Consider the following 27,180-nt stretch of genomic DNA (forward strand, 5'->3'; position numbering starts at 1 on the left):
ACCTTAAAATATCTTTGAAAGCAAATGCTGATGTTGATTTTACCAGCTACTTGGAAGTTGTGCCATAATTAAGGGAGGGGACATGATCCTGTGTGTTCATGCAGGGCACCAGTAAAGAATGAGAGCAGAACCCAGTTATGGTGCATCTTTATCCTCCTTCCTTAATTCCCAAGCACTCGCTTCCCTCACTTTTCCTGTTGTAGGAGAGGTGAAGCAGTGCTGGCTCTGGAATGGTGTCACCCTAAGGTTTTGTCTTCCCCTACCTGCTGCTGACTCACATTTGCACCCAAATGGCAAAGTCAACCCCTTTAAAGAGCAAAAATAATAACTCCTCTGGGAATGCACAGTGCAGGAAAACTGCTGTCCTTTCCTTTTTTTTCTTTTTCCCTTTGGAGTTTGGATTTTGCCTCAGCGCTGGAAATGTACTGAGCAGTTCTGCAGGCTGAAGTAGGTCAGAGTGTGAACTGTCTCACTCTCTCTGGTTCAGGTGTCAGCTTTTCTGCTTGCTGGCTAACTTTCAATTCCATTCTGAAACAGATTAGAGGTCGATGGCAGCTTTTTTTGGATACAGCATCTTGGGTATTAGTGAAACCATTGCAGGAAATGCTTTTTTTTGTTTCTTGAAGAAGACTTGTCTTTTCCTGCCTGGATTTGGCAAGGTAGGGAGCCAGAGTTGAAGGATTATTGAGATGAATTGACTGGAAGGTTAACCTGGATGTTGATAATCCTTCACTATTCTGGGTCAGGATGATTTTAATCTAATGTTGGTCTCTAGCATCTGAAATCTATTATAAAGTGATTACATTGGGTGGAATTGCACTTCAGAAACCACAGCCTGAGTTCAGCAGAAATTGCACCAGATCTCCTTTCTGTGAGTATAAGCTCCCTGGTGCAATGGTTGTTGCCTTAGGATACTTCCAGAAGACAAGTATGTATTTAAAAGCAGTACTGATTTACTAGTAAAATCTAGAGAAAATGAGCTTTTGTGCTTGGCAGTTCTTCTACTCCTCTAATACGTCTTTTTCCGGTGCAAATTTAAGAAGTTGTGTCTGTGTGTCCCCAAGGTTGGGCAAGGTTAAAGTATATAACTTTAAATATTTAATTCTGGAGAAGAGACTCAGTAGGACTTATGAATGAGGTGAAAGAATAGACAGGACAAGCCAAGAGATTCTTAATAGTTCTGGCTGCTTTTGTATGTAGTGCACCTTTCATCATTTCTTTTGGACTGGAGTCACTTCCTCACATCCAAGATTTTTTGCATCCTTGCTCTTCTCTTAATGTAGCTGCAGCAGTGTTAGACCACGATTGCTTAGCAGTAACCTCAAAGACCTTTTTGAGAAGAGCTGGAAAAGTAGCTTGGTAAAGTTCAGGAGCAGAGCTGTCCTTTCATCTGTTCCTCCCACCCTCAGAGGGACCAAGCTGGATGTGTGAAGTGTGTGCAAGCAAAGGGCGTCACAAATGGCAGCTCTGAATGGGCTGGGAGTGCTCATGTTCACCTATTTCTGGTAAAAATGTGTGGTAAAACACTGACAAAAACTCCTATAGAGAGCTTTGCATTCTGGCCGTGGCTGAGGTTTTCTCCCATGCAGGAGGGAAAAAGCTTAGCTCATTTCTTTTACAAGATTATGCTGCAATCACTTGCCATCTGAAGCCAGAGCTTTGTCAAAAAAGACATTGAAGATGACAGCTGAGAGCTGAAGAACTGGCACACCTAAAAGGGAGGGACTTGTCACACTTGTTGCTGTTCAGATTCTTTGCAGAGTTCTCTGAAGATGCTGCAGATCCAATATTAATGTTCCCATATGGTCTGTGAGAGTGGAGTTTGAGGGACAGGAAATCTGTATGTGACAACTACAATTGAACCAGCATCTGTTGGACACCTCCCTGTGCTCTCCCACCTTGGCAGCTCCAAGTCCCCCCTGTTTCTCCTTCTCAAAGGTGGCAGTGTCTGCTTTCCCCATTCCCTGATGCTCACAGTCATTCCGGTGTCACTCCTTACCTAAAAGCCAGATTTCCTAATTGCTGCAAAATACCAGTTGAGGTCTGAGCCTAAATATATCCCTGATTTTAAATTTATGAAGCATGGCACTCCAAACAGGCATGGAAGTAAAAAGATTCATATGAAAGCTTAAGAAGAGAGCATCAATTCTTTTCAACACTTCCTCAAAAGCCCATTTTATATCTCCAAGTGGATTTTGTAAGGGCTGTTGCAGACTTATAGTTGCATGCTAAATCTTGTCCACAGAGACATTAATGTTTACTGGGTTCAGCTGCTCATTGTACTGAATGAAGCAGTTCCATCATCCAGAGCAATTCAGGATGACAGATGATCAAATTGATTCTTTACAAAAAAAACCCCAAAAAAAACCAAAAACCAACCAACTCAAAAAATTACTCAGAGCTTTGATTTGTACTGATAATTATGGCTAAAGACCTCTCTGAGTCTAACAATTAACTTTAATAACCTTATAAATATTCTCCAAATATAATTAAGGGAAATTGCATGTTAGGGAAATAAAGATTAAGTGGCTGTGTTGGTGAGGACTAATAGGCCCTAGCAGAGCTGTGATTTACAAACAAGACCTCACAGAGAAAGTGCCAGCTGTCTGGCAGGGATTTTGTTGATACTTGTAGTTTGAGGAGATAGTTTTGTTTATAAACCTTGTGCATCAAAATCAATAATTATGTTGGGTAATTTAAGACTGGTCAACACTAAAATCGCCAATCTCTGCGTGTATTTTTGAAGTCTTGAAAGGTAGAGTTCAGCTTGAACCTGATCTACTCCCCTTACCCTTTTTCCCTTTGGATGGGAAGGGTGAGACAATCTTCCCCAGAGTCATTCCCAGGCAGGGAGGCACAAATAAGGAAGGGCTGTGTTACATGGGGGAGTTAGGAGAGTTACTTGGAGTTGGTCAACAGCTGCAGCGCTCTGCTCTCGTGTGAATGGTTTCCTTTTTGTCACAGTGCTTATTTTAATGAACTCCATCTGCACAGAGCTCAGTCCATCACTGAGAGCAGCTCATGATCCCTGTGGATGCACTATGGATACCATGAGTTGTCCAGTCTATCAGGTTGCACATGAAAGCTGGATATGAAAATGAACTCATAATCTGCAAAATTTATTTTGTAGTTAACTCCCTCAAGGGTTGTTGTCATTTGGTTTTAATTTTTTCCTATTTTTCCTCCCCTCCCGTCCAAAAGTCATGATGATAGTGGCTTACCATTTGGGATTTTCCTTCTCTGGAAAGTAATTTTTTTTTTTTTGGAACCTCTGGTTTTACTCAGATATTGGTGTAGAAACTTAATGTCCTGTCCTTCAACCTCTTGTGAAGACAAATATGACAAAGGAAATACAGAGTGGGATTATTTTAAGGCAAATTCCATCTGAAATCAAAGAACTTGTTTTAAAACAGAAATAAGGAAGCATAATCCAAACAAAAAGAAGAAAGAGAACTTAGATTTGTTAAGAAGATTTAATTTTTAGCCTCAGCTTGCTCAGGTAAAGTTGCTTCTGTCTGAATCTAAATATATTAAGGATGGCATCCAGAGCTTACTGGGATATATGGTGCAGCATATTTTCCTTTTCCTCTGCCATAGGTTGCACATAAATCCTCAAACAGCTCACCATACCAAAAATAAGGCTGTATAAATATCTGAGCACATGGAAAAATACCTCTCCTGTTGCTAGCACATTAGAAATTAAAAGAATTAGACTGTTTGAGGCACTAGGCAGAGACCTCTTAAATTAGTAACAATTCTCTGAACACAAACATCCAGGTTTTAGGCAGATTTCTGGAAATGAGCAAGGCAGTGCTGGCACTGAGATGACAGTTCCTAAGTAGTTTTCAGAGGAAGTGTTTGTCTGAGGGCTTGAACAATTTCCAGCAGTTGACATTTTGCAACCAAAAGTGTGCCAAATTAGGTAATTTCTGTTGCTTTTTTGCTCTTTGTGTTCTGCTTGCTTCTCCTTAGATCACACAGAGAATTCCTGATTTATTCTGTGACTGCCTGAAAGCATGAATTAGTCACCTGAGCACTTCTAATAATCTTAAAATGACACTGTGGCAGGGAGTTAATGCCTTAGGCTGTTGCTGGTGGGATCTGTAAGCTCTCATCTGCAGCTGTCAGGTCTCTATTGATAAGGAATTGCTGTTGCAATTGGATGCCTGTGATAACAATTAGGATGGAAGAGATGCAGAAGAGAAACTCAGCTGTTAATCTGGGCATGGTTTGCTGGTGGAGGCTCCTTGGTGCCTCCTTTGGACACTTTGCAATAACTTTCTATCCTCCTTATCTTGTGGTGCCCAAAAGTGCAAACAGTAGTCTCTACACTCAGTAATCTCAGTCTCCCAGGAAGATTTGGGAGCACTCTCAGTGCTTTTCCTGCTAATGAAAAGTTAATAGCACCTGCTCCCCACAAATCCTGTGGAACAAGAAAAGGGAGAGTATTTTACAACTTCCTCTGACTTGCATAGCTAAGAAGGTGCTAAAATTGAGGATACTGCAGCTTCTTGGTCCTGTTCCTGAGGCGTTGCTTCACTTAAAGGTTAAAGATGACTTTAATATCTTAATCACCAGAATACAGGATGTTCATTCCTAGACTTCAGCCCACAAACCCCTCGTGTTTAGCTGAGCTGTTTGTGTCTGGTGTGGCTGAGTCTCATTTCTGTTCAAAGGAAGCAAAGTTTACATGCATGCTCTTGGTCACCTGGTGAAGCAAGAATTCCTTGCTGTGTCTCTGGGCAGCTTTTTACAGCATGTGTGGCTTTCATCACTTCCAGCCCTGAAGCTGGGGATAAAAACATTCTTTCAAGTGTTCATGAAGAATTTAGCCTGTATAGATTCTGCTCTGTAGGACTGAACTTCCATTGCTCCCAGGGCTGTGGATGCTTAGATAGTGGGGGTGACATTATTTGGTTGTTTTCATGAACTTGTCCTTTTTCTGTTTGTAATAAACACTCTGCTCAGGTGTATGAACAAAGTAAGTGTCAGTTGGCAAAAATAAAAACTAATGCTAAACATGGGGTGAGAATAAAGGGATTGTGAGTGGATTAACCAGGATTTTGCTGGAGAACTGGGTTAGAAATTCACTGTATCATGTACCAAGGTTCCCATCCAGTTGAATTTGCTGAAATGTTAAATTTTAAAAATTGCAAAATTAAAATCATGATAGACCCTGCTGTACTAATGGTGTTGCTGATGGGTATTTCAGATTTTTATATAGACTGTTGTTGATGTTGGTTTAAGTTTAGATTTGGAAAAATCAAGACACTGCCCACTTTTAAATGCAGTGTTCTGTAAATACCTGTGTGTTAGCAAAATTTAGTAACTTTAGACCATTTCATCCCTAAGTCCTCTGGAGCAGCATGAACACTTTGAAACCTATAAGAACACTTTGAAACTTATTGGCTACCAGTGAATTTGAAACCAAAACCTAAGGCTCAGATCTGTGAAAATAGTTTCTTGATATCTAGCTCACAGTGACTTTAAAACCCCATCTCTGTAGTTGTGTGCACTTTTTTAACATCATGGTCATGCAGTTAAGGGTCAACTCAGAGACTGTGGAGTGGTCTCCCTCCACTGTGGCTTTGTCACATCAGGGCTGATGTGAACATTGCACAGATCCTGGTCTTGTGTTCTCTGAGTGCTTGAAGGAAATTACTCCTGTAGGTTTGCATCCTGAAAACCTGTTTATGAGTATCTGAGGAAAAAGGTTCATATTTAAAAGGTTGAGTCTCATAATTTCCAGTCTGAGCAATTGTTGGTAATGGTAGTGACAAGAGGGAAAAAAAAGTAATTTTAAAGTAATGAAAAAAAAGAATGTCTCAGTAAGGTTTTGTATTCCAGTTTCTCTTGGAAATGGTTTCCTGGAAAGCCTGGTGATGTGTAGATGGACCATTGCTTGGGAAGCTGGGACTGAGAATGCCTGGGGGAACTGCAGTGTGAGTCCAATGGAGTGGTCTTTGAGTGCTTTAGTGAACACTTTTTTAAAGATTAAAAAAAGCACAAGAACTGTGCTGAATTCATGATGAAACGCCCCTGTAGCACATAGGGTTTAAATGTCACTGTGAGGCATAAAAGTCTTGGTTTGAGGAGAAAAGACTATTTTTGTACAGCTTGTGTGCTAGAAAAAATGTGGTCACATAACTGTCAATTCTGATGCTTCTTTAAGATCAGGAATATAATATTCCACTTATATTTAGCAGAACTATGGCTCTGTGTGAACACTTAAGCATTTGTTCTTTTTGTAAAGGCTATGGGCAGCTCTGTGGGATTAAGAACAGTGCTGGTGCTTTTTGACACTGAGGAGCTGAAGAGGTGGGGTCTTAAGTAGTCTTCCTGTTAAGACAACACAGAAAAGCCCATAAAAAACCCACTAAATAAATATATTTATAAAGAGCATTGTTGCCAACAGACAGGCAGGAATCTAGTTTTGGAGGGTGATGTGTGCTGTGAGGAACATGCAGCTTTCCAGAGTCCTTTCCTGGCTTTCCTGTCATCAGAAAGGCATTTGCTTGTAGTAAATGCATTTAATGAAACTAATTTTAGAACTACAGGTCAGCACTTAAATTTGTTTTCTCCTTGTTAGTCTCACAGCTATATCAGGCCTCAAATTTTATAACAAACAGGACTTCCAGGTCTCATTTCTTCTCCCTGTGCCAGGGCTGTCTTTCACACAAATGAAAGAATACAGTTGTCACCAGTTTTGTACCCTTTATAGGTCAGATTCCATTTTTTAACACTTGAATCATATTTCCAGCTCTAGGGTGGTGCTCTCCCCCCTTTCTTACTCTATTTTCCCTTTGTTCCCGATCCTTTATTTCTTTTGTTAGCGACAGAAATAGCGGTTGTGCAAATCAGCAGCGTTGTCATGGGGAGACATCACAGCGTGAACATGATGAAAAATGGGCAATTTACTTTTATTTTTTTTTTTTCTTTCTGCGCTGAGACGCCACAGTGGGATGAGCAGGGAAATCACTGATTTCCTGTGATTTTCCAGCCTGTGGCTGGACAAGGAGCAGTGGGGTGGTTGGCTCAGCTGGGCTGAGCCGGGGGAGCTCTGGGAGTATCCCTTGGCATCCGAGCCAGGCTGATTCCTTGGAGCAGCAGATTTGTGGAGCAGCGTGGCTCCCGCAGGAAGCAGTGCCCGTGCCATCTGTCCCCTGTCGCTTGGATCCGTGTGGCTGAGGCCGGGGGACAAACGGGTTGCCGTGCCTGCTCCAGGCATTAATTCCCTAAGGAGATTGGATCAAGCCGTGCCTGCAGAATGGGAGTAGTGCAGGAGCTAAGGATTCAGCACCATAGAGATGTTCGAATTCCTCCTGAAAATACCAAAGTGAATATTCAGGTTGTGCCGCTGCCCCTAAGGGCACCCTCTTCTCAGATGTTTTTAAGGGGTTGGTGATAATCGGCCTGTTTAGGGTTCTTCCTGCTGCGGGGGAGTTGGTGGATAGAACTCAATCCTGGACATCATCAAGGGAAAACAAACCCTTCATCTTGGCTTGGTGGTGGTGAGAACTGGTTGTTATTGCAACTGCTGCAATGTCACAGCAAGATTTAAAAGCTCAAACAGGTCCAAGGAGAATGATCAATACTCCCAGCAGTGCAATTCTGTGGAATTACAGGACTAATTAAAAACTGCGCAAAGAGGGAAATAGGATAAACACTTAAATTTCTTCATAAAAGAGATGGCTGGAATGAAAGCTGTACAATGTTTTGCTGTAAGGAGGTGGGAGTATATGACTTTATGGTGACTGTGATAAAGCTTGCCTTTTCCGGAGTATATTTAATCCATGGGAATCTGCATGCAAGTCAGGAATGTATTCTAGGAGTAGCACACTAAACCTGTCACCTACTTTGCTAATTATGTGTCAGTTTGAGAACAAAAGCTAAACCATGTGAAACATCTAATACAGAGCAAAATCCATGTTTAACCCTGATCAACTAAGTGGTTTGTTTTATGTGGGTGATGGTGTTGGCCAGATAAATCAGGTACTGCTGACCTTGTAATGGTATCAGTGTTGTACTTGCATTGTCCATCATAGATAGAATCCTTATATAGTCAAATATTTAGACAGACAAGCTGTGGTCTCAGCTGAATGTTGCCAGAACATCAACATTTAAAAGGGTTTTTTTACAAGTAAGAGATGAAAAAACCTTATTTTTGAAGAGTAACTATTGCAACCTAGTAGCAATGGTGTTCTGTTACATTTAAGTGGATAATTTATCTCCAAAGGTGATGCCTGGTGAAAACAAATTAAGGGCAATTTTGTATCAATCTCTTAAAATGAACGATTCTGGTTGTGTTTTTAGTGGGAGAATCAGTCAGAGGAGATCAGAGCATCAAAAGTGGTCCAGCAGTGGTCACGGGAGAGGCAGACTTGCAAAGCATCAGCCTGCTTGTGCTGTGTCCTTGGCAGTGGGGCAGCTGGGCTCTCCTTTGAGCTCGGAGGTGGCAGCTCCCAGGCCAGCCTTGGGCCGGGCTCTGCAGAGCCCGGGTTTGTTTTGCTGCTTGAGATAAGCTCAGCAGGCTCCCGTGCCCCATGCGGGAGTGAAATCCCAGCAGTGCTCACCGGGACACCCCGGGCTGGGATTCGGTGCCTGGTGTTGGGAGGTGGGACAGGGCTGAGCTGGCAGCCAGGGCCCTGGAGAGGAGCTGCGTGGCCAGCAGGGAGGCTTGCACCCATCCCCAAGGCATTCCTTAGTGATGGAGTCCCTGGGTGTTCCCCAGTGAAACCTTGGCACATCTCTGCTCCTGCTGCAAATGTCGGAGAGCAGGGGCATCCTTCCCTGCCACCCCTCAGGGCAGAGTTTGGAGGAGAATTGTTCTTACATTGGGGTGGCAGAACTGGCCAGTGAGGAGTGGAGGCTGGGATGGGGCCCTGTCCTGGCTGCTGCTTACCCAGTTTTCAGTATCAGTGCTCAGCTTTCACTCTGCCATAAAGCAAATGCTGATATGTGCCTAATGTGAAGTGACCTGTTCCTCCTGAATTGCACATGGCCCAAATTCTTCAGAAAGAAGCCAGTTAAGTTTTTCTTGCATAGCTAAATAGCTGCTTCAGGTGTATCTTTGTATGTAAAGTTTCCTTGGGATGATCCTCTATGCTTACTTCTCTTAAATATTCTGTGGATCACTTTTTATCCTGTTGTTCAGCTGAAAGATAATGTAGTGGAAATTTTAAACAAATAATAACACTTAGCAATATTCTTACACATCCCAATTTCTAGATGCTGAGTGGGCCTTTGATATGGATTTCACTGGGACCTATTCTAGTGTGTAACTTTTCCCTGTGCTGGGATATGAGCTGTAGCATCTTGGCAGATGTAGTGTGATGTGACAAGGTACTCTTTTAAGCATGTGAGCATTTCCAAGCAGTTTTTGCAGCAGAACAGTTACAAAGGCATTTTTATAAAAACCTGGATTGTTTATCATGCTTATTCCTACTATACAGCTGGATTTGTGGCAGAGCTTCTCCCGTTTGAAGGGATTAAGCCTTGCTTTTCCCAGGCCTGCACCATGGATTTGCATAAGCTGCAGTTATACACTCCAATGGCTTTTCCAGGCTCTGTACTACAGGCTTTCAGTGAAGCAGACTTTGCTGACTGCAGCTCTTGCCGAGCCATTAACTTAGCTGGGGAGTGTCCTCTGAATGCTCAAGGTGGTTTCCTGATAACCTTGGCATTGCCAGGATTTCAAAAGCCCTGTCAGGTTAATAGCAGTAGAACTCCACAGCCTTCCCCTGCTGTATGAATGGAGCAGTGACTGCTTTTGTGGCATTGCTGCCCACTGAAGTGACAGTTTCATTAATTGAGTAATGGTGTGAAATCTGCAGCTCCACATGTTTTATTCAGAGGAAACATTAAACCTGCTGGTAGCTAATGCATGGTGTAAGCTGGGTGTATTCATCTGCTGGCCCAATCCTCAGCACTTTGAGCTTCTGTCTTCACTTTTCAGGGAAAGAGTTCTCTTTTTTAGTTCATTCTCTGCTAGAAACTGTATGAAGGAGTGGCTGGATTACAGAAAATTGCGAGTGAGGCTTGACCTCAAGGGTTTTTAAAAACTTTTTTTTTTGGCACCTTTATCTTTGTGTATAAATAGCTCACAAGTCTCTTCCTTGGCATTGGCTAGATGTAAAGTAGTGTTAAATGCTTTTGGGAGGTGAAAGTAGGCTTTCTTAGTTCCTGGTGGATGGAGCAAATCCAAGCTAGATGATATATTTATACACTTAGGTTCCCTAGCAGCTCTTAGTCCCTAAGTAATATGTGCTGATTTGGTGTAGTGTGTTTAAAATGCACTCCTAACAAAAGATTTATGCGGGACTTAAAAGACGGAGAAGTGTTTCTTTAACATCAGTTTGTAGCTGCATGCTGTCAGTAGCTCCATCTTAATTTATTCATGCAATTTTTGGGTAATATTTTGATCAGCTACAATTCTTACATCTCTTTAAGAGTCATTTAAGGTGGCCAGGTTGTGCTGCTTCTCTCCTTGGTGTTTGCTGTGAGCAGCTGAATAAGCTTGTCATTCATGCCCTTGAGCCTGAAGGGATTGATTTTTTTTGGAATTGCCTTGGCAAGGGTACATTTTTCTCAGCTCATTGCTCGTACCACAGGAGAATTTCTCAACTGGATGAAGTGCCCTGGCACCAGGTCCTCCTGGAGGAGTTCACCAGGGCCAAACCCACAGGTTTATCTGTTTGCAAAAGGGCACCAGGAATTCTCAGTGACTTCAAGACTTTTTTTTCCCCTTTCAGGCATCATCTCAGGTTTCAAGGAGCTCTGTTGCTTCCTTGCTTAATTGGTGCTGTTGAGCCATGGAGATTTGCTGCCTATTAAAGCATCACTGACATGGAAGGCTTTGAGGTCTTCTCTCCAAAATTTAGTTGTTTTAAACTCTTGTGCTGTGTGACTGGCAGGTGACATGGCTGTGAGCATCACTACAGCTTGGGAGAAGTTGCTGTGAGTCTTTTCAGAAATGCTACTCTGCATGAAATTGTTTTCAGGGCTAAGATGATAATGGGAGTTATTCTTTGTATCACTTGCATATGTATTGTGGGTTGGTTTTTTAATATAACTTAAAACCTTACTTTAGCTTTAGTAAACTGTGTTGTGATGACTAATGTTTGACATTAATATTCTAGAATCATTTACAATAAAGCTTCTGTTCTCTGGCAGACATGCCTCTAAAACCTGTTGTTTTGTATGTCTGTAGCTCCAAGTATTTCTACATCCATAACAGACAGCTTTAAAAAATCCGGGGAGCAGTCAGAGCTTTTATTAAAGTCTGTGTTGTGATGACTGATGTGTGCAAAGTCTATTGCCAAAGAAACCCAGAATGTGTAAAAATGCCTCATGTGGTTTGGGAGGTTTTTTGTGTCTGATATTGGCACTGTGTTGGATTTTACAGATGAATGTAAAATCCTCATTTTTTAAAATGATCAAAGGCATGACTTCCATTCAGAATCCTTCTTTCCTCCCTTTGTCAGTCAGTAGGTTGTGCATATAATGAAATACCTGTTGAGGTCACTGTGGGTAATCCTAGAGGGAGAAACCTGGGAAAGGAGAGCAGCAACAAAAAATACCAGAGGGATGAGAAGAGGACCAAACACACCCTCCAGGAGCTGCCAGAAGAACTAATGATGGGTTTCAGCTGTGGTTCCTGTGTCGTGACCAAGCTCAGCTGTGCTCTGCTGGCCCTCCTGATATTGCCCTGAGGTACAAAAAGAAGAAATTCAATCTATTCCTCTGTCAAAAAGTTTCCACCAGTCTCCTCTCTCTATTGTAATTTATAGTTAAATGGTCTCTCTTTACAATTCCCACTCTTAACTAAGAAAAGGCAATAAATGATTAATAAGTCCCAAAATACTGAGCCCGGGAGGTAGGAGACAGAACAGTGCAGGAGGTTATGTCCCTAAAAACAGCATTTAGTTGAATCCTCAGCTTCTGCTTTGGGCTCTGAGGTGCTCCTACTTAAAAACCATCTGTCAGCACAGCACATTGCTGCCTGTTCTTCCACTTAGCCACTAGGTTGTGGAAGCCTGCAAGAATAATATTGTGAACCTTTTCAAACCTCTTAATGTTTGGTTTTATTTTTTTTTTTTCTGCTGTTGAAGTGATGCTGAATGTGGAAACTGTTACCTTTGAACGGGCTGGTTGGTATTTAAATAAAAAACCCTGTAGGTTTTGTTTGAGTACTTCAAAAGTATTGGAGATGGAGCAGAGAGTGAGGATGCAGAACAGGAATTACTTACAAAATAGATCTAGCTAGGATTTGTGCGTTATTTTGAGAATCTGGGGGGTCTGGAGACTTAACACACGTTCCAAACTTCGCCACTCCCCTGCCAGCTTTGTTGGTTTGCTTCTTCACATGAGTGGTTGAAATATTTCTGGTGATGGTAATAATTTAAGGCTGAATTACCAGGTCCTCAATAGGAATACAGAGCAGTGTTCCTTCTGCTGTGGTCTTTTATCCTCTAATGGTAATTTTCATCTACATCCTTGATGACTGAATAACCATGTCATTAAACATTTACATTGAAAATTCAGGGGTCCAGCTTTGTGTGGTGGAAGTAGTGTCTCCTTAGGGATACAAAAAAGTGTGCTTTGCTTGATTTACTTGATTCGCTTGATTGCTGCTCCCTCTTGTGGGGTTCAGGCCAGTTCAAGCAAGCTGGGAGTTCATTCTTGGTCTGTTTAGATGGAGTAATTAATCAGTGGTTCTCCTCTGATACACTGGGTGGGGTAATGACATTAAGACTTGTTCCTCTGTGTACCTCTACAAATCAGAGCATTCTTTTATGTCAAGGAGACTAAATCTATAAAAGCATTTAATTCACTTCTTAAATTTAATTCAGTTTTTTTTTCAAGAACTCACCCAGTAGTGCTGTTAATATATGGCAGAGTTTACAGTTCTGTCAGAGCAGAGATGAGGTGGTTGCACAGCTGTAGCAGACTTGGCAAGTCTTGCTGTGCTGGCAGCAGTGAAACCTCTGACACGTCCTCTCCTGTAGTCAGAGCTTCTGACTCGCACTCCTCGGGCTGCTCCCCTTCTTAAGTGAGTTGCTTCTCAAAATTAAACCCCCCAAAATAGCCTTACCTCCCATGTGCTCTCCTGTATCCCAGCAAATGCTGTAACTGGGGGAAAGTTTTTTTTCCGCCCTTGTAATTTCTCAATTGTTCTGCTGGCTTAAAATCTCAACATCGAATGTGTTTTGCCTGAAGATGTGCAAATACTGCTTATGTTTGTTTTCCTCCAGAGAGACAGTGAGCTCCGGACATATAATCTCTGTTCTCTGGTCAAGAAACTGAAGTGCTGTGGATTTCTTCATTGCTTCTAATTGATGGCAAAAACCTGTGCAGCTTCACTGGCGAGTTTTTGACATGTAACTCTTCCAGGAATTTTCCTCTGAAGCTTAAAAGACAAATTGTCCTGACCTCTTGCAAAATGGGAAGGGGCCACATGAGTGTGACACTGAAACAAGAGCAGTTCACATGATGTAATTTCTAATATTACACCATTTCACAATAATGATAGGATTTGTCTCAGCACTGCAGTTTCCATCACTTCACTCATGTTGAACTGTTTCTCTCCAGGAACTGCAATATGGGTATTAAATCTCAGCTTTGGAGAGCATTCAGTGGATTACCTGAAACTTTTGATCTTCATTTTACTTGGCTTTAAAAGAATAAATCAATCTTAAATGTGCCTGCATGCAAAGTCTGTGCTTCTGTGGAGACCTAGTGCTGTTGTTGGACCCATAATTAATTCCCTGTAAATGTGTTTATTCTGTCTGTGATGCAGGCAAAGGTGGGATTTTGGCTGAGATTAAACAGGAAGCAGGTGCACTTGATTTGAGGAAAAAAAAAGCAGAACTCAGTGTTCTATTTATGCCATTTCTTAAAGCTTTATATCATTTTGTGTCACAGACTGGAACACTGGAACAGCATCAGTAACTTTTACTTCAAAACTTGTGATTTTCTTTTCTTTGGCTGGTAGTGTGAGCATTATGTAAAGCAGTTGCTGGGGTTTGTGTCTACATTTTAATGTCCTCTAAGTGCAGAGCTGTGCTCAGGATTTGCCACCTTTTATTCAGGTGAAATCTGCAGTTCAGTGGGGACCTGGAGCGTGATCCCCACAGATCACATTGCTTGTAGCAGTCCATCAATTTCACTTCTTATTTATACTTTAAATACTTTTACCAGTCAGCAACAAAACCTCTGTTTATGTCCATGCATCAAAAAGATGTTGGCATCCACCCAGACCCAGAGCCATCCCCAACCTGTGTTTATGCTGTAAAGGAACCAGATGAGAAATTGCACTTTATAGCAGGTTCCAAATGGGGTTATTGTGCTTTACTTTATGGCCAAGAGAAATGTGTTTTGCTCTTCAGTAACATGTACCAGTGGCTGAATTAATTTTGCATTGTGCTCCCTTATGAAGAGCCTTTCTGCTGCATGCTGGTGCCTGAGGACAAGTTCCCAGTGGGAAACACGGGTTGGAGCTTTGCTTCCAAAGAGAAGTCAAACACCAGAAGTCTGAAATAAACTCAACTCTTTTATTTGTGAGCTCTGAGCGACTTTAATTGCAGAGGCAGTTCTGCAATCAAACAGAAATTGGTATTTAAGTGGCACTTTGCAGTACAACCATTCTACTTGGGTGTTCTGAAGTTCAGTTTTATTTAAATTTTAAATGAGGACAACAGTTGCTGCAAAACACTGCTGGTGACAAGTGGTCACTGCAGAAGAGAAACTTCTCTCTTTTTATAAAGTAGTTGGGTAAAACAAGTAGAAGAAACCACTGGGTGCAGCTTCATGCAAATAACTATTCCAGGAGACAACACTGGGAAGATTTTTATGCTTTCCTTGTGAAATTCCAGCCCACATTTGCTAATGTGCCAGTGGGTTTTGGTTTTTTTTCTCCTTCTAGATGTAATTTCTGATTGATTAATTTATTTGTGTGAGTGATCCAGCAGTTTCCAAAGTCAATTGGACTCCCCCAAAACTATTTCCATGAGTTAACAGTCTTGATGTAAATATGTGGCTGCAGTATTATCCAGGATGTAGAAAACACATGCATTTGTTCTCAGAGGCAACAGCTGTAGAGGAGTTTCCAAATTCCTCCCTGGTGGGACCAACCAGTTACTGACCAGAGAGCTATTTAGGGAGAAAATGCCAATTGAAGAAGTGACGTAAATGTGGTCAGTTGATACTAACTGAGGAGCTGCCAGCCAGCATCCTATCCTGGAGTTGCTCTTTCTCCCTGTTTTGCTTTTTTGGAGTGGAAACAGCACAAGTGATTGATTGCTAAATAGCAATGGAAGTGGTGCACTCTATATATAGAGTGGAGAACAGAGCTACAATGCTTGTGAAAAAAAAAAAAACAAAAACCCAAACTGAAACAAAACCCCACCAACAAAAACATTTATTGAGATAATAAATGTCTCTAAACCACTGTCAAGATGGAAATGATAACAAGATATCTCAGTTTTAAGAGGTGTTTTATGATCGATTCTGTGGGGACAGTATTTGCTTTGGTAATCTGTGCAAGCTCCTGGTGGAGCTCAGTTATTGTTTAGACAAAATATTGTTTATTTTTGTATTTTTAGCAGTAGCTCCTTGGGACTCCAGGGCAATAAATTTTACGAGGTAGGATGCAAGTCCCTAATTGTGTCTTGCATTGTAGAGCTGTACAGGCTGTTCAGTGCAGAATAAACATTCTCCTCCTTTGTAGGGGGGAAAAGGTCTGTGTCAACAAGACTGTGCAGCCTCTGCTCGCATGCCTGAGTTCTATCTCCAAGATGGGTTTCCTGGCAAACACATCAGCAAATGTTTCTCCAAAGTGCACAGTGCTCATGTACAAATTCCTTCATTAGTCGTGGGTCTTGTTCCCTCTTCCCCTTCCCAGTCTTTGGCTCAAAATGTTAAGCAAGAGGACCAAGAATGCTGAGCCCTTAACACAGATAACTCACAGCAGCACCCTCAGCATGTCAGAGCAGAGTGTCTGCCTGTTCCCATTCCTGGTGCTTGGGAATTAAGGAAAACAGAAAACCAGAGCTCTGGCATGCGGAGAAACCCTAAAAACAAAATTGGGAAATCACTCTTGGAATGCCCTTGCAAGAAAAACTTTCCATGAAAAAAATCCATCATTTAATCTCCCACCAAACTTCAGTCTTGTAGGAGCGCAGGGTGTGGGTGAGCCTGAGCCAGGTTTGAAATAGGTTCAGGCTGCAGTCAGGGTGGTCATGGGAACACCATAGGAGTTCTTCTGGCCAGGTTTCCACTTTAGGTATACTTTATCATCCTCTTTCTGTGGGAAAACTGGACACTCCTCAAAGGGAACCATCAATTTTTTTGCTAAAATGTTTGATAATGAGATTTGTTGGTGTTTGCAGATGATGTGATCCCCATTCGTTTAAGGTGCCATCCTAGTTCATTCTCTCTAGTGAATGTAGTCAGATATTCCAGTTGAAGCCCTGATGAAGTTTAGCTGTAATTCTGACTTCTTGGACTTGATTTTTTTGTTGTAAATTTGATTTGTCTTTTTTTTTTTTTTTGCATGCGGGTGACTTAACCATGGCACTCCCAGAGCTTGCAAATGCTGGTGGTGTTTTCCTACCTAATTTCCCTGATTGGGGGTAGCATGGAGTGCAGAACCTCTGCCCTTTTTGGAATTACTGCTGGGTTTCCAATTCACAAAATTAACAATCATGGTGGGAATGGTTCATTCCAACTCTTTAATCTCATTACATTGGAAGCAGAGCCTGGGAGATGGCAAAGCCTTGTGCTATGGATACAGCAGCAGAAAAGCACTCTTCTACAAGTAAAAGGCTCTTGCTGGATCATCTTTATAGTTTTCTACAGAGGTTTTTTTACACTCAGGTTCTGTGAGATGATCCGAACCAAAACTTTTTTTTCCCATTGGTTTGATTTTTTTTTTTTTCTTTTTTTTTTTTTTTTCATTATTAAGCAAAGGAATGGAAAAGCTTAATACTAGGCCAGGAAGTTTTATTATGGGAACCACTCTTGAATCTGTCTCTTCTAAAACAGGAAGATCATATAACTCTTCATACACCCAAATTTCCAATTTCTGAAGCTTTCATCCACCAGTATTTCAAATTTCTGAAGCTGAAGTAGTCTGGCTTTAATATATTCAATGTTGCTTTTTGGGTTTTACTGCTTTTACTATTTTTAATACTGCTTTTTTTACTACTTTTACTACGATTACTTTTTTTCCTACTTTTGTTAAGGTTGGGATTGAAGCTTTTGAGGTGATATTTTGTGTTTAGGTTTAAATGTTTATTTTTTCTTATTTATAGGTTATATATATAGTATTATTTATATATTATATATAGTATTTATTTGTATATAGTTTTATAGGTAGAAAGTTTTGTAGTATTTTACTAACAAGGTACAAAATGGTTAATTATCTTTTGTTATAAGGTTTTTTTAAGGTTAAACTATCTAATTAAGAAATGAAACTTAAATTAGTTTTACTTTTAATTCAATAACTAATTACTTGAAGTCTGCAATGCAGACTTTTTGTCTAATTACAAAACTACTTAAACTCATGAAGAAGGAAGAAGGTAAAGAAGAAGGATTAGTTTTTGTTTTAATACTTCTGTTTTGTTTAATATATTTTATTATATTCTACTACTTTAAACTTTATATTATATTATACATATAGATATATGCGATATTATACATATAGACATGTGGTATTATACATAGAGACACATTATATAGATATGATATAAATTATAAGTAGAGACATATATCTATTATACATATAGACATATAGAGGCATATGCTATACACATTCTATAGTATATAGTTTTATTTAAACTATGTACTTGTAATTTTAGTGTTATTAATTAATTTTGGAAGGTTTTTTTTATGGCCTTAGGTTAAATATAGTATTTTTTTTGTGTGCTTGGGTTTTAAGTTTAAAATTCTCAGCATCTAGGGTTCTAACAATTCAATATGCAAATGTTGATGGCATCACTGTTTTGGAGCTGAATGACAAATGTGCCAGAGGCTCCCCGAGAGCCTCCCAGCTTCCCTGCTGGAGCATGACTCAGTCTGACTTGTGCCTGATCCAGCAGTTTCCTTCCTCCTCCTCCTCCTCCCTCCAGGCCTCTGTGCAGAAGATAATCTGTTGATCCTGGCAGGGGATTTTGGTGCTGAAAACCGGACATTGTTTTCCTAAGGAGCACTTGGCTGCGTGCGCTGGAGTCCAGTGCCTTGGTGATGGCTACAAGGAGGTTTTGTTCCCGTGGCCAGCTGGGCTCCAGGCGTGCCAGGATGGCCCAGCAGGCAGGGAGGATGAAGAGATGAGGCACAGATGTCACTTTTCCTGTCTCTCTCACTTTGGGTGGGTGTCACTCCAGAGGTTTTTATTGCCTTTCTTCAGCATTCAAAGAACACTGTGAACCTTATTTAAAAAAAACCCAAAAATTGGAGTAACCAAATATTTCTTCTGAGTATTTTTTTCCACAAAACAAGACTTTCTTTCTTTGTTCCCACTGTTTGGAAAGCCAGGACTGAATAAGACACTGACAGACATTACTGAAATTCCAGGAATCATAGAGTCATTTAGATTGGGAAAGATCAAGTCCAACCAATAATCCAACACTGGCAAATCCACCAAAAGTGATACCACTTGAAGAAAATGCAGGAAATGCACAACAGGATTTCATTTTTATGGCTATAAATTATATAATCTGAGTTATATATGGAGGTGATGGATAGTGTTGGGAAGTGGCTGCTATATTGCTGAAGAATTAATACTGAGGTGAGCTAAGCTGGAGTCAGAGTGCTCTAAGGTGCAGGTTTTTTCAGTTTTTAAACCTGTCTCTAAAGGTTTTGACTGCTTTATTTCTACTTGCATGCCTCTAAATCTACCTACAGCATGCCTTAAAGACAAAATAAAAATCAATTGAGTATGAGCTGTGCTGAGGGCCAGGCTTCCTTGGAATTTGAGTTATCAGTGACATTAACATACCTGCAGGCTGACTGGGTGATCTTTCCCTCTTGTTTCTGACACAGTTCCTCAGTGGTTGGTTGTTATGGATAAACTGCTGTTCTGGAAATCTGATTTTTAGGATTTGGGCCAGCATTTGTGGAGGATTGAATTGTTCTGAGTGCAGGCATGCATTTTGTGCATGCCTGTTTGCAAAGGAGAGGCGTGTTCCCCACGGGGAGATAAGGAGTCTGTGTCATTGGAATCAGAGTGCTGTCCTAAGTGCAGTAAACTTCCTTTTTACTTTCTGCTTGGACATACCCAGGTCACAGTTATCCCACCAGGTTTCTGGAAGTGTCAACTGACTCTTTTTTTCCCATTTCTAAATCTCCCATTACCTGTTTTTCTTAGGCTCAGTTTAGCATTTTAGTATGTGCAATGCATAAATGGGGACATCCTTCCTGCTTAGATATGTCCTGGAATTAATGTCACTCTTCCACAGCATCCTATTCCAGATGGGAAATGCATGGACACAAGAACTGTGTGCTGACTAAATGAATAAATATCAATTTCAGAAGATGCTGATGTTTTTCTGAATAGGAGAAAGCTATGATGAGATAGACACTGCAGTTTTGAGGGGATTTGTCAGGACCTGATTGGAATTCCGAGCCTCCTTTTACATAAAGTCAATTACAAAATGCTGAATGTGTTCAGAGCGCTGTCAGCTCTGTATTGCTGAGAAATGGAAGGTTGCTAGCATTAAAAAGACCTCTTGATCCTTCAGTTCCTCCCCAGCAGGTCTGTAGTACAGTTGTTTGTTTGAATTTATCCAGGGGTGTGTATGAAGTGCTTCCTCAAATAAACCGAGTAAAACCAAACATCTTGGCTTGGAAAATAAATAGGAAAAGGCGGAGGGGTGGGGGGTGTAATTTATGCTTGATGTAGGAAATACTTATATTTTCTGTGTATTTTCCAAGTGACAGTGCAAACCCTATAGGGATTTGCCAGTGAATGTAAGGGGAGGTTAATTCTTGTTAACCAAGAACCAGAACAAATTGTCTGTTTTGAGCTAAGATGAAGATATTTGTCATGCTGAATTGTTCTGATGCTTCAGATTTACACAGTTAACATCACTCCCCTTCTCTGTTAAAATGTCTACATATATGGCAATATGCACTTTTCCTGAAGAATAGACTCCAGTGCCTGGTCTTGGCTACCTTGGGGTGAGTTGCCATAGTCCAGAAGTGTCTTCTTCACAGTGAGCACCAAACATTGCTGGAAGCCCCAAATCATGCTCTTACCTACACCAAAACTGAATGCTGAGCAGCCTCTGGGAATTCGGGCACGACTTCTCTTGGACCTGGGGCTGTTCACAAAAGACACACCTGCTGGAGGATGAACTGAGTGTCTGCTAAATGAAGATTTAAATTATAGATGCTTCACAGGAACATGTAGTATTTATTAGTTTCTTCATGCACATGCTGGAGTGGATTTGAGACATTTTATTTATTTTGTTAAAGCAAAGTTGGGTCATTTACCTGGTGAGGAAGTTAAAAATAACTTGCAGGCTCAACTGGTGGCTTTGGAGTTTAGTGGAAGATGTGATTTTGGAGATCTTATTGCAGCCTTTCAGTACTTAAAGAAATTGTTATAGGAATGACAGAGACTTTTGACAAAGTGTATGGGAGTGACAGGGTACAGGGGAATCTTTTCTCACTGCCAGAGGGATACTAGGGAGGAATTCCTCCCTGTGAGGGCACTGAGGCCCTGGCACAGGGTGCCCCTGGATCCCTGGAAGTGTCCAAGGCCAGGCTGAACATGGCTTGGAGCAACCCGGTCTCATGGGAGGTGTTCCTGCTCATGGCTCGGGGTGGCATTGGATGGGCTTTAAGGTCCCTTCCTTACCAAACCCAAACCATTCTGTAGTTTCGTGACTCACATAAAACCAGTCTGTTCTACAATGGTAAAGCTTCAACTGACCCAAGCAGGGTTTCTCCCAGGGGCAGGGTGCAAGTTAGACATCCCTAGTTCCTCTTATTTAAAGGAAGCATGACTGGCCTTCCCAGGGACTGTGGGACATGGCTTGGGTCCAGGGACTGCCAGTGAATCCAGCCGAGGTATTGCCCCCAAATAAAACAGTGCCAGCGCTTCCAAATTAGCTAAAATACTGTGAGCAGCATGGCAGCGTGTGCTCTGCCAGCCTGAGCAGCCAGATTCCTCGTCCTGGGCAGGCAGCTCATGGAAAAACTGAGCTCAGCCGCCGGGTGGAGGCTTCGCTGGGCTCGCTGACCGGGAAGGAGGGCGCAGGCTGAGTTGCTAAGGAGTAACCTGTTTGGCTTGCCGTGGAAAATCCCGTGCCAGGAAGGGATGACTCCCCGAGCGCTCTGCTGCTGCTGTTGTGGAATGGCACTGGGTAAAATGAGCTCTTCAGGCTCCGCAGCTCTCCCTGGCCTTTGTGAGCGGATGGGTGTGCGAGCTGCAGGCGAAGTCAAGGGGAATCGAGGGATGCTTTGGGTGAAATCCGGTGGAATCGACAGATGGCATTAACTTCTGTGGAGCCAAGATAACTGCTCTGACCGTGTCTTCAATTGTTCTTAGGGTATCGTTCCTTAGTGCCGCTTAAAACCACTTGTGCCCTCTAATCCTGCGCCTTCGGCTCATCCAGCTCATCACCAGAGACCTTTTGAAATGCAGGGTGTCCTTTATTTTTGGCCAGCCACTATTCCCGATTGCTCTTCTGTAGTGCTGTCAGACTTCAATTACACATTTTGGGATTTTTTTATTTTCATTATTCCATAGCGTGTAATGCCATTTCTGAAGGAATAAAACCAACACCAGCCCATCCACCGCGGCTGGATGGCACGTTTTAAACTCGGCTCTACACAAGGCAATCCGCAGCACCGATATAATTGCAGCCATTAACAGCAGTGGGGAGGTTTGTGCCATGCAAAGGCCGCCTGGCGTGAATAGGAATATGCATTTGCAAGCACGTGTCCTGGTGGATGCGCAGCCCGGAGGGAGGGCGGGCGTGCGCCGAGTTGTTGGGATGTTCTGTTTCTCTTGCTCGGGGACCAGAAGGAGGCGAGGAGGCCCTTCCCGCGGTGGCTGCCGTGCGGGTTTCGGAGCGATGCCCGGCGGCAGGTGCGTGTGCCCGCCCGGCGCTGCCGCGGCCGCCGAGCGCGGCTCCCCGCCCGCTCCCCGCTCCGCCCCCGGGCCGTGCCGGGCGGGCCCCGCCGGGGACAGACGGCGGCAGCGGGAGCCATGGACGCGGCTGCCGACTGCCTCAGCCCGGCTGCCCAGCAGCAGGTAAGGCCGGGGAACTGCGGGGGGCTCGGGCAGCACGGCCGGGACGGCTCCACGGGGTGGCCGGGAGCGGCCGGCGCCCAGCCCGGGGGCTTGTCCCGGGCTCGCTTTGCACAGTCGCTGACCGTAACGTGAGCTGTGAGCTGCTCCGGGAGCCAGCGGGAGCTGTTAAATGATTGCCAAGTAAAGTGTCGCAGCAGCCCCGTGGGACCGGCAGATGGCTACGGGAGGGTCAGGCATCCCTCGACTCGAGCTGCCCCTCGGGCTCACCGCTGTCACTGCAGGGGCTGTCAGACCAGCCTAGGATGGGCTGTCGGGCTATTAGAAGGGAATCCCTATGTTTACGTGTAGGCTAAGGTTCATCAGCTTGCTGCCTCTGAAAATTAATTTGCATTTAAGAGAAAAGCAAGGAGTAAAGCAGGATGTGGACTGACCTCTTGAGCCCTGTGTGATTCACGGGTTCATTACCATGTGAGTAACTGGTGCAAAGTGTTGTTTGTATTTATAAATCATATGCAAAAAAAATGTCAGATAAATGTTCTGGTTTGACCTCTTAAACACAGAAGTCGTTGTAGTCCCTCTTGACTGGATGCTAAATAGCCACCACTCACCTGGTGAGCTCTGGGAACTCCTGGGTTAGGTCATGTTGCTCAAATGGAAAAACATTGCCATGGGTTAGCACTGGTTCTACCCGGTAGCTGTGTTGGTCAGCTGTGTTGCAGGAATATTGCAAATCAGGTGTTGCATGTCAAAACAGACTTTAAATTATGTAGGAGTGCAAGAAACCTTATCAGATTTTTGACTGATGAAGTGTGACTTGGCTAAATAGAATGAACAGTCCTATAATATTTGAGGAAGAGGATACAGTATACTAGAATGGGACAGCATCCATCGTGAAAAATTATGTTGGCCCCGAAGATGACTGGCTGCTTGTGCCTTTAGCATTGTTGGCAAGAAGTTTAAATCAGCCTGAGAAATGGTTATTTCAGCAATGCACAGCAGTGGTTACTTAAGGGAGCAGGTGTAATTTAGTCAGGCAGACTTGTGTTTTAAGGTTTCTCTGGCAGTGGGATCAGAGAGCTTTTCTGGGCATGGTTTGGTGCTGGCAAGCTAACACTTCAATCCTCCATGACAAATATGACACTGGCTTTGATTACTGGTCTTACAAGCAGGTAATTTGGAGTGCACTGGAATTGAGGGGTGCTTTGTATAGCTGGAAAACTCTTACACATGTAACTATGTGGCAAGTCAACATAGTAATTTTTCACCGCTCAGAAAAGCAGCATAACTTCCTGTCTTTGTTGGCCGTGTCTTGGGGCTGCCAGGCGAACAATGAAGCCCTGGCCATTTCAGGAGGGAAAGGCTCTGAGAATGCACACCTTCAGGATGTGTGTGTGTGTGTCGTTGGCCTCTACCTTAGCAACTCACCTAAATAATTCTCTCATCGCCGCAATAATGACAGCGCAGCTTCCCCGGCGCGGCGCGCGGGGCCAGGAAGCCGCGGCTTCCGTCACCATTGTGCTTCATCCCCCGGCCACGGGCACAGCCGGGCCTTATCCCCACCAGTGGTGTTTAGAAAGGGGCTGCGTAGGGCTCCCTCCACAGCAGCTGCACATCTCATGCTCCCACTTCTCCCCACTGCTGCGGGTGGCAGAAGATGCTTCTCAGCCTTTCCAGCTGACACCCAATACCTGGTTTGGTTTTTCTTCAGACATAGTTGTGCTCGTGTTACAACCCGCTTAATTTTTCCCTCTTCAGATCTAAATGTACTGAACTCCTTAAGCCAGGGTAAAGATTTGCTGCTGCACAGGGCTGGGTTTTTATTTTCAGGCTGAGTGACCCTTCAGCTGGAGTGTCAAGTGCTGAGCAAGTAGCCCAGCAAAAGCAATGAGCATTCTGCAGTTCAGCAGTGCATTTGTTTCAGGGCTTGGTGACTGTAAATCATTCTGAGCAACTGCAATAAAAAAAACAAGAATTCAGTGCGTATATCTGAAATATTTGAGTGACTCCCATAAATTAAGGTGATGATTTTTTCAGCTGGTGCCCAATTCTGTGTTCATCTCAGCAGTCTGGTTGCCATCTCCTCTAGTTTTGCCCATGGGGCCTTACGGAAGTCTCTTATGAGGTTTGGGGTTTTTTTGGTATGACATGCTCAGTAGGGCTGAAGCTGCCAGTTCTTCTTGTCAGATGAGCAATATTTCATAAAAGGAAGTTGCAAAAGCTTTGTAATGAGTGCAGTTAGGCTTCATATTTTTATTCTTCTGTTTTTGACAGTGATCTGTCACTTTTGATTGAGGCCTGTATTGCTTGCTGAGTCACTGGTGAATTTTAGATGATATTAAGAAGTCAAGGGAACTTCTTCCTTCAGTCTTAGTGATTTCTATTTTTTTTAAATCTTTCATCCCTTGAATAGTTATTTATGCCTTAGGCAGTCTAAAGAACAGCTTTTAGTTAGCTAAATTTCAGAACTGTGTGAATTTTTGGGTGTTTTGTAACGTTCAGCAGTGTCTCTTGCAGGCTGCAGTGTCTGTCTCTGCTACTGCCCTTAGAGGTGACTTGACTCTCGGCTCTGCCAAGTGCTTGGGCTGGACAAAGTCAGTGAAGCAAAACCTGTTGTGGTTTAGTCAGCACAGAGAGAGAAATGTAAAGTTAGCATTGCTGCTTGCAGGCTGTGCAAGAAATCAAGGTATTTATAGCACAGAGCAGAGTCCAAGAGGCTCAGAGAGTGTGGTTTGACAAACTCCGATTCGTTCTGTCACGCCCGTGCTTCTGAGGAAGAGGCGCACAATAAATCTGACGCTCCTCTGTCTTTGTCTGGAAGTCTGGCCTGTGTTTTTATTCTTACATGTCCTGAAGGTTCACAGCTTGAGCAGGTGGGGCTGTTCTGGGTGTCCTTGCCCTGTGCCATGCTGGGGGGCACCCACAGTACCTGAGCTGGGCTTTGGCACAGGAAAACCTGTGTGCAGCAGGTGCTGTCCCACAATCACTGCATGATTTGTTAGGCTTGCTTACAGACTTTGGTTTGACTTTGATAACATCTTACCCAGTGGCATGTGGACTCCTCCCTGTCCTGATGGATTTACTTCCTCTGAGCTCACAGGCGACAACAGCTTCATCACCAATGCCACCTACAGAGTATTAAAAAAAAAAAAATCATTCTGATTAAAGTACTTCCATCCACCAAAGCATGCTAGAAATGGGATTATGAAGGCCACAGGTTGACCATTTGATGGCTGGCCTGACTATAGCATGATGTATTTCTGTTGAGCTGGAGAGCACCCTCCAAAGACTCAGGGGGTAGCCTCACATACTGAAGCCTTTTTTTCCTCCTTGCATATTTCCTGTCCCCCCTTCTCTCATTTTGCTGTGGGCTCAACAACCCTTTAGGGAAGGATGGCCTGTTTCATACAAACCCTCCTTTGTCCAGCACAAATGAGCTGGTGTTTGGTCAGGAACCATGGTGAAAATAACTGTGTAATCATCTAAATGGCACCCAGACATCCTTGAGAATGTGCTTGAAAATATTCCTTACTGCTTGATGCAGCTCTTAAGGTACAGCAGCCTTCTGACAGAGAAGTTGGGGTTACTAAGGAGCTAAGAGCATTATTTGGTGGAGACTTATTCTTTGACTCCATGAGGATGGTCAGGCAGTGGAACAGGAGCCTGGAGAGACTGTGGAGCCACCAAACTCAGAGGTTTTCAAGAGCCATCTGGATCAAGCCCTAAGCAGTGTGATCTGAATGTGATGCTGACCCTGCTTGGAGCAGGAGAGTGGGCTGGAGACCTCTTGAGGTCCCTTCCAACCTGAGCAATTGTGTAATTGTTTGTTTCAATGTGATGAAAATGAGTTGCTTCAAAGTTTGAGTGTTCAGGATGGAATAACATTTGATGACTTCTTACAGTCTATGATAGCCAAGGTTTTTGCTTCAAGTTCAAGAACCCAGGATACTGTTTCTGTTGTTTTTATTCAAAGATACTTAAGGCTGACATGGTCATGGAAAGAAAAAGTTCATAAATAAACAATATGCTTGTTCCAAGATGTAAGCCATTGTTAGTCAAAGCTGCTGAGTGAAAATGTGTTTTTATTCTTACAAGGTTTGCAGGTTGACTTTAAATGGGCAGCTGGAGGGCTGCAAAGATGAAATAGAATAAAGTGCCATGGATTGGCACTGAAAGCAGAATTATATCCTAAGAAATGACGCACAAAATATGTTGTTTTGCACAAAGTAAAATTCATTTAACTTCCTGCAGTTGGTATCTGTAATTTAGAAACTGGTGAGCCTCATTCTCAGGAAGGCCTGAGAAAAAGTGGCCAAATTTTTAATTTTTTTTCCTATTTTTCAAGTTCCTTCACTTCATATTATATTGTTCTTGCTTCTGGGAGAATATGTAATTCTGCAACATAGCTAGCAAGTGTGTAAATCCTTTGGCCCTTATCATACAAGGAAAACAAGGGGAAATATGTATAATTTGGATTATATCTTAATTTTACATATAGACACCTAGTTCTGATGTGAAAGCTCAGCTGGTTATTGAAATTCATGAGGATGACAGCTACAACCATGTTAACATCCAAATAATATTGTCTCTGCCTTTTTCTGTCAGGAGGGAAGTTGGGCATGCACAGCCTGTACTGTTTAATGTGTTTTGCTTACGGAATCTTTAGGGCTCCTTGTTTTCCATAGGGAAAAACCAGTTTGTGCTGGTGTTATTCCTCACCTCTATCAGGTGGGGCTTGCCAGTGTTTATTTTTAAATAAACAGAAGGGATCACATCAAGTTGGTACCAGGCTTGTTTCCAGAGCTGTGATTTCGTGCCTTTAGCACACATTTCGGGCCATTTTTAGACAGTGGGTGTCATGAGCAATTCCAAACATTGCAGGTGGGTCATGGCACTGCCTGCTAGAGATTCCACCCAGCCTT

General features: G+C 42.8%; 1 protein-coding gene across 33 annotated transcripts in view; it reads left to right on the forward strand.

Annotated features, from left to right (window-relative positions):
- Positions 1–27,180, forward strand: part of LRRFIP1 (LRR binding FLII interacting protein 1) — a 102,526-nt gene that overhangs the window by 15,481 nt on the left and 59,865 nt on the right. For 3 of the 33 annotated variants that reach the window (XM_085585568.1, XM_085585569.1, XM_085585571.1), the window contains exon 1: positions 22,154–22,261. The exons of 29 other annotated variants lie outside the window; for them this stretch is intronic. In XM_085585568.1, the coding sequence (XP_085441694.1) occupies positions 22,217–22,261 (45 nt within the window). In that variant the 5' untranslated portion in view covers positions 22,154–22,216. Of the gene's footprint in view, positions 1–22,138; positions 22,262–27,180 lie in introns of those variants that run through there. One more of the 33 variants, XM_085585563.1, reaches the window with a different exon arrangement.

The sequence above is a fragment of the Lonchura striata genome, chromosome 7 (genome assembly GCF_050655825.1).
Source record: "Lonchura striata isolate lonStrDom1 chromosome 7, ASM5065582v1, whole genome shotgun sequence".
Classification (NCBI taxonomy): Eukaryota; Metazoa; Chordata; class Aves; order Passeriformes; family Estrildidae; genus Lonchura; species Lonchura striata.